This window comes from Cnephaeus nilssonii (assembly GCF_951640355.1).
Source record: "Cnephaeus nilssonii genome assembly, chromosome: 7".
In the NCBI taxonomy this organism is placed as follows: domain Eukaryota; kingdom Metazoa; phylum Chordata; class Mammalia; order Chiroptera; family Vespertilionidae; genus Cnephaeus; species Cnephaeus nilssonii.
Genome location: NC_137078.1, coordinates 71,552,985 through 71,565,535, shown reverse-complemented (window position 1 = coordinate 71,565,535; position 12,551 = coordinate 71,552,985). Strand labels below are relative to the sequence as shown.

General features: G+C 39.6%; 1 protein-coding gene across 1 annotated transcript in view; it reads left to right on the top strand.

Moving 5' to 3' along the window:
* The window catches only part of NDC1 (NDC1 transmembrane nucleoporin), a 59,582-nt gene that overhangs the window by 32,265 nt on the left and 14,766 nt on the right, over positions 1-12,551 (top strand). The window contains exons 12-16 of the mRNA XM_079776190.1: positions 2,207-2,452; positions 2,540-2,649; positions 4,801-4,851; positions 6,837-6,900; positions 7,673-7,773. Coding sequence (XP_079632316.1) covers positions 2,207-2,452; positions 2,540-2,649; positions 4,801-4,851; positions 6,837-6,900; positions 7,673-7,773 — 572 coding nt within the window. The remainder of the gene's footprint in view (positions 1-2,206; positions 2,453-2,539; positions 2,650-4,800; positions 4,852-6,836; positions 6,901-7,672; positions 7,774-12,551) is intronic.

The following is a 12,551-nucleotide window of genomic DNA, read 5'->3' as shown; positions in this document are numbered from 1 at the left end:
TCAGCAGCAAGCTAACCTACTGGTTGGAGCGTCTGCCCCTTGGTAGTCAGTGCACGTCATAGCAACTGGTCGACCGGTTGACTGTCTGCCCCCTGGTGGTCCGTGCATGTCTTAGCAAGCAGTTGAGCGGCCTTAGCATATCATTAGCATATTATGCTTTGATTGGTTGAACGGCCGACTGGTCAACCAGACACTTAGCATATCAGGCTTTTATTGTATAGGAAGTAACTACTAAATAGAAGTCTGTCAAAAAGGAACCTGCATGGGTAAGATGATGTTTGATAATAAAAGGAGGTCTTGCATGTTATAAAACAGAGTTTAGATTTTATCTCATTGGGATATGGAACCAGTAGAAGATTTTGAATGGGCTATTTACATCAAGTAATCATGCTATAAAGATCATTGTAACATTGGATTGAAGGGATCATGGGTCTGAATGGGTTTTTCATTATTTTAAATTGTTGTCATATTCCATCACATAGACAAAATTTGCTTCTAAATTTGAGGAACTATTGCAAAACTTAAAAACCCCAGTCTTGCCGAAACCGGTTTGGCTTAGTGGATAGAGTGTCAGCCTGCAGACTGAAAGATCCCGGGTTCGATTCTGGTCAAAGGCATGTACCTTGGTTGCAGGCACATCCCCAATAGGAGGTGTGCAGGAGGCAGCTGATTGATGTTTCTAACTCTCTCTCTCCCTTCCTCTCTGTAAAAAATCAATAAAATATATTAAAAAAAAAACCCAGTCTTAATTTTTAAATTGATTTTTCAAAGATTTCTATTTGCCACCAACTCTTAAAAAGTCATGTAATGAAAATGTAGTACTTTAAATGTTTAATGTCTTATGTGGTTTTATTAAGAAGACTAGTCTATACTCTTGTCTTTGTACCTTATGCTGACTGGTGTGGCAGGGAAAATGTTCCTTTGTTTTTGTACCAGACTCTAGAACTAAATAATCAGACTTATAATTTGTGAAGAAGCTATTTGCAGATCAGATTTGTAGAGCCAGATGTGTACATGTTCTGGGCAAATTGGTCTTTGGTGTGACTTCTGTTAAAAGAAGTCACACCAAAGACCAATTTGTTGAAAGAACTCTGGGGAAAATGAGATAAGGTTAGCACCCTTATTTGTATATTTTCATAATATAATTTTAGTTATGTTTAGCCAAGTAATTGTCATAGTAGGAGGGTGCAGTAAAACTGGAAAGATTCTAATGCAATAATTAAAGTTATTTCCATCTATCTATTATATAATAAGCGACCGTTACATTGGAACAACCAGAACGACCGGTTGCTATGATGTGCACTGACCACCAGGGGGCAGACGCTCAATGCAGGAGCTGCCCCCTGGTGGTCAGTGCGCTCCCACAGGGGGAGTGCTGCTCAGCCAGAAGCTGGGCTCATGGCTGGTGAGCGCAGTGGCAGTGGTGGGAGCCTCTCCCGCCTCCGCAGCAGCACTAAGAAGCAGCAAGCAGGTGGGCAGTAAGGAGCAAGGGGTCCCGGACTGCGAGAGGAATGTCTGACTGCCAGCTTAGGCCCAATACCTGGGAGGATCAGGCAGCCGGACACCCCTTGATGGGACCCGACTGCAAGAGGGCACAGGCTGGGCTGAGGAACACCCCCCCCCCCCTGGCTCCAGTGCATGAATTTCATGCACCAGGCCTCTACTATAACAACAAAATACAAATTGAGAAGTTTATTCAAAACAGCCTAGAGCAGTGGTCGGCAAACTCATTAGTCAACAGAGTCAAATATCAACAGTACAACGATTGAAATTTCTTTTGAGAGCCAAATTTTTTAAACTTAAACTTCTTCTAACGCCACTTCTTCAAAATAGACTCGCCCAGGCCGTGGTATTTTGTGGAAGAGCCACCCTCAAGGGGCCAAAGAGCCGCATGTGGCTCGCGAGCCGCAGTTTGCCGACCACGGGCCTAGAGAAACTGACCTTGACAATGAGCATATTTGTGGAGGGAAAAAAACAAGAGAGGCTGTACCAATATGACAGAAAAAGATGTTTAAACCTCCTTGAGTGATCATTGAGTTGCAGTAGTAAAAACAGGATCTTGAGAATGTAAACCTAAATGGAAACAACCTACTGAGCCTTGGGTAATACATTAAACAAAAAATTAAGATGTATAAAATTTGAGAACCCTCATATTGGCCTGTTTGGACCAGCTTGCCCTTTCAGCACTCTATCTGTTCTTTTGCAGAAGAAACTACTTTTCAGACCCCAAAATCTAGTCAGATGCCTCGGTCTTCAGTGCCACCGTCAGTTAAGACATCACTGTTTTCCCCAAAATTATCTACACCTGATATTTCAAGTCCCCTTGGATCCCCTTTTGGCTCTACTGTAATAAATCGGATGGCTGGAATTTTTGATGCAACCACTGGCTATGGGTCACCTGAAAGTTCTCAGCTAATAAGAAGAGGGCCAAGATTATGGTCTTCTACCCCTGGTGAGGACTGTTTATTTTCTAAAATTTGAAATGTCAGAGTTGCAGAGAATCAGATAGCCTAAGTGTTCACTTTTTTTTTTTTATTAGATCAGCAAATGAATGGATTTTCTAATCTTCCATCTACAGTTAGTGCTGAGGGTAAGACAATGAGACAGCCCAGTGTGATTTATTCATGGATTCAGAATAAACATGAACAGGTATGATGATATGATATAGGATTTATATTTGGCATGTAGTATTGAGAGCATAAAGGATTTCAAATGAGTAATCCATAAAGAATAAATAGGACTTTTTTTTGATGCTTTATATAGTAAGTTGTCCCATATGAAATCTCCAGTTGTTAACTGGTTTTGCTTGGTTAGTGTGAGGAACATGGACACAAGTGTGGCTGGAGCCGAATGAGTGACGGGAAAGTGGCAGGTAGGTAGGTGATGAGATCACAGGGGTAGCAGGCACCCAGAGCTCATCCGGCCCATTAGGATTGTATAGGACTGACATTTTCTTTGAGTGAGATGGAAAGCCATTGTATGGTTTTGCCCACAAGAATGACGTGATACAACCTTGTACTTTGAAAGTACTGCTCTAACTGCTATGTTGAGATTACATTCTCAGAGGGCAGGAATAGAAGCAGAGACAGTAGTAAAGCTCTTGAAGTAGTCTAGTGCAAGGTGGTGGTATCTGTGACCAGAGTGGTTGTGGTGGAGACTATAAGGTGTGATCAAGGTCTGGACATATTTTGAAAGTAGGTGCAATAGGATTTGCTTATGATTTAGTTATGGTGTGTAAAATAGAGTAAATATTGATTTTACAGATTTTGGCTCAAAGAATCTGAAATAATATAGATGCAATTTATTGAGTGCAATTTGCTAATGGTTCTGGAAGAAGTGATTTGATGGAGGTGAAGTGGAGAAATTTGGAATTTGATTTTAAACATGTTAATTTAAACAGATCTTGGCACATAGCCAATGGAAAATACTGAGAAAGAAATTAGACATATTTCTGAAGTATGGAGAAAGTTCTGTGCTAGAAATGTAAATTTGGCCCTAATCGGTTTGGCTCATTGCATAGAGTGTCATCCTGCGGACTGAAGGGTCCCAAGTTTGATTCTGGTCCAGGGCACGTATCTTGGTTGCAGGCTCAATCCCTGGCCCTGGTCTGGGCCTGTGCGGGAGGCAACCAATCTATGTGTCTTTCTCATATCGATGTTTCTGTCTCTCTTCCTCCTTTCCACTCTCTCTAAAAATCAGTGGAATAATATCCTCTGGTGAGGATTGACCCAAAAAGAAAAAAAAAGAAAAAGAAATGTAAAATTTGAAGTCATCAGAGTTAGGCAGTATTTAAAACCATGTGAATCCATGAAAACTCTTGGGGAGTGTAGATACGGAAGAAAAGAGATGCAAGAACTGGGACCCTCCAATGACTAAAGGTCTGGGAGATGAAGGATAGCAAGAGACCAAGTGGCTATTGAGGTGAGAAGAGAACCAAGAAAAAAGTGTTCCAAGGAGAAGTGAGTGTCAGATACTGCTGGTAATAAGTAGCATGAGATTCAAACTGTTTAATGAACTGTTGCAATGTGCAGGTCATTGAGTCCTTGTCAAGAGCTACTGGATGGAGTAGGGGGAATGAATGCTTGATTGGCATGGGGTCAGGAGAGATTAAGAGAGGAATTGGAGGCCACAAGAAAAGCCAGATCTTTCCAGGAGTTTTGCTATAAATGGAGTAGGAAAATGGGGTAAATGCTGGTGGGAGTTGAGGGATCAAGGAAGGGTTTTACTTTTTAAAGATGGGGGAAATAATTACATTTGCTGATGGAAGGATCAATTAATAGAGGGAAGAACTGAAGGTATTTTATAGACTTCAGTATCCCATATGGCTCTATATGCCATAAATACTGTCAGTTTATAATACTAAGAAATTGTTTTCTCTATAAATGTCAACTAGTAGAAAACCACAAACTAAGATTTGAAGATGGGGGTAGGGGAAACATGCTCTTTTTTGATATTAAGAGGTTAAAGGGCAAGATAGCCCTGGAGAATTGAGAAAGAATATGGTCTCAGAAAATATTATCAGAACCACTGAAAATTCCTTTAATTATGACATGTCTTTAATTGGGGGGTTAGACATGTGTACATAGGAATGCAATTTAGGTTATATGGCCCATCTCGATTATCCATTTTATTGTACAAATGTATTTCCTTACATGGATTATTGTAAATACTGTTCTCTGTAAGAGGGGAGGTGTTTTATTTAAGTTAATGTTAGGGAGAACCTGGAAATATGTGATACTACATTTGAATAGAATTGAAAACTCTAAATGTATTCATTCTTTTTTTTTTTTTCCAACCCAGATTAAGAATTTCATGTCAAAACGGGTGCTGATAATGTATTTTTTCAGTAAGGTAAGAATATGTAGATATAGCACTGGGAATGGGGGGAGAGGAAATGAAATAAGAAATTAAGTAGCAGATAGGATTTGACTTCTAAATATGTAGCTTGGCCCTAGCTGGTTTGGCTCAGTGGATAGAGCGTCGACCTGTGGACTGAAAGGTCCTGGGTTCCATTTCGGTCAAGGGCACATGCCCAGGTTGTGGGCTTGATTCCCTGAGGGAGTGTGCAGGAGGTAACCAATCAATGATTCTCTCTCATAATTGATGTTTCTATCTCTCTCTCCCTCTCCCTTCCTCTCTGAAATCAATAAAAATATATTTAAAAATAAATAAATATGTAGCTTGATCCTAGCAAGCCAAACAGCTTTGTATTAGTGCTTCACTAAACCTCCATTTTAACAGTAGCTGCCCATTCTCACCTCACATCTCTCCTCAGTGGCTTCCTGGGGCGTGACTGTAGTTGGCTACTGAGTCTCTTGGCTGCAGATAGCTTGTGCTGATCTACAACACCATCCTGCAAAATGAACAAATCCATTGCGTTCCTTTATGTTTCATTGTCCTGCTAACATCTTTGTGGCCAATTTGCTCTTCAGAATAGAGATGACGATTAGATTGAAGATGTTAAACTTGTGTTGCATAAAAAGTTGTAATTCAGGCCACAAACTAAAAGACTTTCCAGCTTGTCTCTCAGCTGCTTGCCCCAGCTGCCATAAGAGAGTAAATCTCAATTGCAGAAGCTGAAAATTCATTCCTGTTTTCACTGGCTACAGCTGTTGTGTGTTAAATAATCCTTTGATGAGGAAAAACCTTTGTCCGTATGTAGGGGAAAGAGTATTTGTTTTGTTCTCTTTTTTAACCTAGCTTCTCTCTTTCTGAAGATATTGCAGTATTAGCTAATATTGCACTCAATTATGCCTTGAAGTGGAAGTTTGCATTGACATACATTATTTTTATTCTTTGGGATTATACTCTTGTGGGGAGAAAGATCTGAGTAACTCTGAAAGAATATAGATACATATAACAAAGAAACACTTTAAGTTCTTGAAACTTTTCCTCTCACTAATGTGGCAGGGAAGAGCCATCCTCTAGCAATTACCTTTATAAAAAATAATCTACCATAGAGGTTTGGGGAAACTATGTGACCCCTAAAGGAGTCTTCCACTTACAGGAAGAGGAATTGTCTGAAGTTTTACTTTAATGCTTTGTTTCTGAAAGATGTACCCCATGCTCTTTTCACTTATGTTCCCTCATTTAATTCTAACAGCATTCCTGTGAGTTGTTTTTTTGTCCTCATTTTACTGATAAGGAAACCTGAGGCTCAGAGAGGTCAAGTAGCTAGTCTAGGGGCGCATAGCCAATAGGTGGCAGGCAGAGGCTGAGCAAGATCTCCTTTTTTCCTTGGAAGTGAAGGCTGCTTTTGATTCTAGCTTTGCAAGTGGATCTATTGTATGATAAGGAGTTATAGACCTTGTACTTGATGTTGAGAGACCTAACATGCTGTTGTACTTAATAGGCTTCATTGGGTGCATTACCAAAGCCAGTATTTGTTTAAATGGGCTATTGTTTTTTTGCTAAATACTATTCGGTTTTGTTATATTAAAGAGAGTTGGGTGTTTTTTCTTTGGAGTGGGGTTGAGGGTAGACAATTCAAGAGAGGTAGTATGTACTTAGGTAGTTCTTTATTTTTGAAGAAAGCTTTTATAGCCATTCTTTAACTGATCTCTATACTAATCCTCTAAGATGGGTTGAATGTGTGCAACTCTTATTTTGAATGAGAAACTGAGGCACATAGAGATTTAGGGACTTGGCAAGGGTCACATAGTAAGTTGGTGGCAGAATGCTTTATTACAGTTAGATCACATTGTATAAGAATTTTAGATTTTAATTCTTAAGAGACAGCTGTGTATTTTCTGTTGTTATAGTCTACATAGTTGATTAGATGAAATAAGAGTTTTTGCCCAGTGGAACTAACTTAAATGTTTTTGTTGTATTTGTAGCACCCAGAGGCCTCCATTCAGGCTGTTTTTGCAGATGCCCAAATGCATATTTGGGCTTTGGAAGGTAAGCAATTTCAGTGATCTGCTGAAATGATTTTAATTATCAGTTAAATATTGAAGTGTAATCCATGTAAGGTCAGTTCTGGACTTTGATCTCAATCTTTGAATTTTCAGATACATTTTTATATCTTTGTTTTATCTAAATTATTTTTCTTAAATATTTAGGTGTACTTTAATCTGGGCAGAAATTTTCCTTGTATATAAGCAGAGAAACTGGACCTGGGATTCTTGCATATCTTTCTCTCTTCCTTCAAAAAAACTGTAATAGATAAATTATTTTTAACTCTCAATTTATGTTGACATAACTTAACATTTAATATATTCTAACATATTTAGCTTAGATTAAATATGTAAACTTAGTTGTTAAGAACTTACATATCTATATTATGTATTTGCCTTCTCAAAGCTTAAATGATACTTCTTCAGAGAGGCCTTTCCTGACCCCTAATGAAAAGTATCCTCATAACCTTGATTGTATTCTCTTATTATGTTTTGTTTTTCTTCCTGTCACTTATCACTACCAAATGCAGCATCATTTAGAAAAGCTGTTTGTTAGTAGAACATAAAGCAGACTATCATCTTATTCATGACTACTGCAGCTAAACACCGTTCCAGTGCCTGTTCTGATCTTTGCCCATTTTTCTGTTGTATTACCTCCTCTCTTTTATTTAGAAGTTCTTTATATATTAAGAGTATCAGTCCATTGTCCAGTGGATATATGCAAGTAGATTTGCCTAATTTTAATTCACTTTTAACTTTTTTGTTTTCCCCTTGAGGTTTGTCACACTTAGTAGCAGCGTCATTTACAGAAGATAGATTTGGAGTTGTCCAGACTACACTACCAGCAATTCTTAATACTTTGTTGACACTGCAAGAGGTAGGCAAATGTGGATTGAGTGGAGGTAAAAGTCCTTTCCTCCCCCCACCCCACCCCACCCCAGTCTTTGAGTTTGTTTTTTATATATCATGATATTTATTGAGTCACAAAACATATGTTAGAAGTTAAAATAATGGTACTATTATCACCCTAAGGAAATTACAATCTAAGATCGACTAGCAAGAGATCATTTTAATTCACTTATAAATAATTTTGTAGTAACAGAAAAAGGAAGTATATTAAACCTATAGGCTATACTTCTGGTATTAACCAGATTATTTAGGATATTGGGATTCTGTTCAGTTTGGATCCTTACACAATTTGTATTTACTGAAAGTGACCTGTAGTTAAATTGCCCATGAAGATAATAAGTTATCTATTGGCCAGAAGCCAGAAAAGATAGAGTTGAGGCCAGTGGATCCCCCGCTATCAGGATGGGTGCATAGTTTTCTGTGTTTTTATTATTTTTTTAATAAATCTTTATTGTTCAGATTATTACAATTGTTCCTCTTTTTTCCCCCCATAGCTCCCCTCCACCCGGTTCCCACCCCACTCTCTGTCCTTACCCCCACCCCCATCCTCATCCATAGGTGTACGATTTTTGTCCAGTCTCTTCCTGCACCGCCCACACCCCTTTCCCCCCGAGAATTGTCAGTCCACTCCCTTTCTATGCCCCTGATTCTATTATGTTCACCAGTTTATTCTGTTCATCAGATTTTTTATTCACTTGATTTTTAGATTCACTTGTTGATAGATATGTATTTGTTGTTCATAATTTTTATCTTTACCTTTTTCTTCTTCCTCTTCTTAAAGAATACCTTTCAGCATTTCATATAATACTGGTTTGGCAGTGATGAACTCCTTTAGCTTTTTCTTATCTGTGAAGCTCTTTATCTGCCCTTCAATTCTGAATGATAGCTTTTCTGGGTAGAGTAATCTTGGTTGTAGATTCTTGCTATTCATCACTTTGAATATTTCTTGCCACTCCCATCTGGCCTGCATAGTTTCTGTTGAGAAATCAGTTGACAATTGTAGGAGTGCTCCCTTGTAGGTAACTAACTGTTTTTCTCTTGCTGCTTTTAACCCTTTGCACTCGCTTGCTTTTTTCTCGATTCCTTTATTCTACTCGGGATTTAATTTTTTAAATACCCCAGATTTTACAAAGCGCAGCAGTAGAATAAAAAACTGGAGTTTCTTTTCATACAAACTTATTTATTTGGATTTTTTTATATTTCAAATTATTGATACATTCAAAGAGTATAAAAAGAGCTGCTACCGATGCTGTGTCGAGTCACACTCGACATCCGAGAGCAAAAGGTTAATATTCTCTCTTTGTCTTTTTGCTCTTGGCATTTTAATTATGATGTGTCTTGGTGTGGTCCTCTTTGGATTCCTTTTGTTTGGGGTTCTGTGCGCTTCCTGGACTTGTAAGTCTATTTCTTTCACCAGGTGGGGGAAGTTTTCCGTCATTATTTCTTCAAATAGGTTTTCAGTATCTTGCTCTCTCTCTTCTTCTGGCACCCCCATAATTTGGATGTTGGCACTCTTGAAGTTGTCCCAGAGGCTCTTTACACTATCTTCATATTTTTGGATTCTTTTTTCTTTTCCGGTTGGGTGTTTTTTGCTTCTTTGTATTTCAAATCTTTGACTTGATTCTTGCGATCCTCTAGTCTGCTGTTGGATCTCGGTATATTATTTTTTATTTCAGTCAGTGTATGCTTAATTTCTAGTTGGTCCTTTGTCATATCCTCAAGGGTCTCACTACATTTATTGGCCTTTTCTAGAAAATTCTTGAAAAACCTAATAACTGTGGTTTTGAAGTCTATATCCAGTCGTTTGCTTTCCTCCATTTCTTTCATTTGTGACCTGTTTCTTTGTCTCTGCATTTTGACTGCTTCCCTGAGTTGATAGAGTGGCTTTGTGTGCTAGGTGTCTTATAGGGCCCATTGGCTCAGCCTCCCCAGTTACCTGAGGTGGACACTCTTGGTGCACCCCTTTGTGGGCTGTGTGCACAGTCTTGTTGTAGTTAAGCCTTGATTGTTGTTGGTATCACTGGGAGGAATTGACCTCCAGGCCAATTGGCTGTGAGGATCAGCTGTGTCTACACTGGGAGAACTTCTGTGCTGGAGACACCCTTATGAGGCAAGACTTGCTTCAGTGGGGCTTTGGTGCTCACTGAGTCTGTCCCCTGAGTGTGTCCCTTATGGATCTGAGGAGTTGTAATCTGGATGGTCCCACTATGACCACTGGGTACACTGGCTCTTGGATCTCCAAGGAGGTGCTAATTTAGCCTCTGCCTGAGGCCACTCAGCAGGAGCTACAGAGAAATCTGCAGATTCCTCTTCTTTGTTTGGGTTTTGGAGGTGCCCAGATGAGGCTCAGCTGTGAAGCAATGCAAGCTGCTGTGGGGCCTTGGGCCTTCTTTTGGATGTTCTGGGTCTCTCTGACTCAGCTGCAGTTTGTTAGGTAAGTTTAGATTTCAAAGGACCAGGCCAATCATATGCAAAAGCCTCTGTGTACAGCTTGGATGGGGCGAAGTCTCAGGGCAGAGCAAACAGCAATGGCTTCTCGTCAGCCCTGCTCTAAGAGGCCCCCAGGTCTCAATGTCCCTCGGTAATCGCTGCAAGTACCTCTGAGAGAAAGCCACCCTCGAGTTCTGCCTGCTGCCAGACAGTCCAGTTTCTCCCCGTATGAGTCTGGGTCCCCAGTGTGTCTCCCTGCGGATTGAAAAAGCCAGGCATGTACTCAGTTGCCAGCCCTCTCTGCGTGCGCGCCTCCGTACCTCTGCACTTGACTTCTGCAGCTCCTCTGAGTCTCAGTGTGCTTTTCTCTTCCCTTCTAGTTGTAGAATTTCCACTTAGCCAGCCTTCCTGTGGTTCTGGATCATGTCCGTTTTGTCTTTTAGTTGTTTTGAAGTTGTTGTGCGAGGCAGCAAGTTCAAGTGTTTACCTATGCCACCATCTTGGTTTCTCCCCTCTGTGTTTTTAAAAATATATTTTTATTTACTTCAGAGAGGAAGAGAGAGATAGAAACATCAATGATGAGAGAGAATCATCCATAGGCTTCCTCCTGCACACCCCCTACTAGGGATCAAGCCAACTGGGGCATATGCCCTGAACAGGAATCAAACCGTGACCTCCTGGTTCATAGGTCGACACTCATCCACAGGGCCACACTGACGGGGCAGGATGCATAGTTTTAAATTAATAGATCTTTTAAATCCTAGACTTAAAGGCAGAGAAATAAACTGTATACTTCTTTCTTTCCAGTAGGCTGCCTTTCCTGACTTCATCTTGGATGATATGTTTTATACCGCTGAGTAATATTAATTGTATGTCGGATGAGAAATATAAACACTGAGTGCTAGAGACATTTAGAGATAGGTAGGGCTGGTGTGTGCAGTAGGGGTTCTGGAGAAGGTGATATTGAACTATACTTTAAGGATAACAGTTGGTGCATCTTTTGGTCTTAGGAGGCAGTTTAAGATATGAAAACATGTTTCATTGTTCCTTTCTTTATCTCAATTCATTTTACCTCTAAGTCTTACCCATTAAAACTAGTGATTTTTCTTTTTTGCTTTGAGTCCTCTTTGTGCCCATTTTTCTCATGTGTGGTACTTGAGACATGTATATACACATGAATAGTTTCATTATTTGTCCTCTTCTCCTAGTTACCTTTCTCTAAAGAAATAATTTCCTAGTATTTCCCCACAACTTTGAATATTTGGCTTGTCTAACTGCACAATTGGGTAACAATGATTTGGGCATATTTTTGGTACTCATTGTGTAACTTGTTTTTCATCAATCTGGCTGTGTAGTTTGAAATAAAATGACAATAACAGCACAGTGTTTTATAGTCAACAGAGTTATTTCATATTATTTTTGATCCTCATAACTATCTTGTGAAGTAATGAAGGTGGAGGTATTTTAGCTCTCCTTTACAGACGAGGGAGACTCGATAGTGCAGTGACTTTTCTTACACACACGTCTTATAGGTGGCAGAGCTGGGACCTGACCCCCAAGCTGATTGCAGGACAATAACAATGTACTAGACCCCAGGGAAAGCTGCAGATCCATATCCCTTATTCTCGTTGTGGGCTTTTTATTTTCACATGAGGTTCTCTTCAGAGAGATGGTTCTACCTCTGGAACCATGGCTTTCAAACTTTTTGAACCATGACCTGCAATATGTTTACATTAGACTCAGATGTGTATGTGTGTGTAACAGAAATAACAGGTTCTTAGAACAGTGCTTACTTTTACTATGTGCATTGCATTCTGATGTTTTCTATTCTATTTCATTTTTTAAAATGCTGGTTAAAACTGAATTTATTTCATAAGGTTCACACTGCCCTAGAGATAGTCTGTACCCAAGTTACTTTCTTCTCACCTCCCCACCATAAGGATTTCTAATTCTTGTGCATAGTTGATTATGGGTAGGTATGACAATGAAAGCAATCTGCTTATTTGATTGTATTTATTCATACCTTGGTTAGGAAGGTAGGAATCACAGACTTGTCAAACGGTCAGGTCCTGTTTACTTTGAAACAGGAGTTGGAAAGGAGAATACTTTTGAGGGGCAGAGTAGAAAGAGGCAGAGATAAATTTTTGAGAGTTGAAAGGAATAAAAGCAACAAAGAACAGGTCCAGTAATTTGGTACTTGACTTCTGAGGGTAAAAACCGTTCCTTGTGTGAGGCTATGGCATCTCATCTCTCCTAGGCCACATCAGTCAACCTTTTTATCATATGCGGCAGTCATCAGATTTTGCAAACTACCTT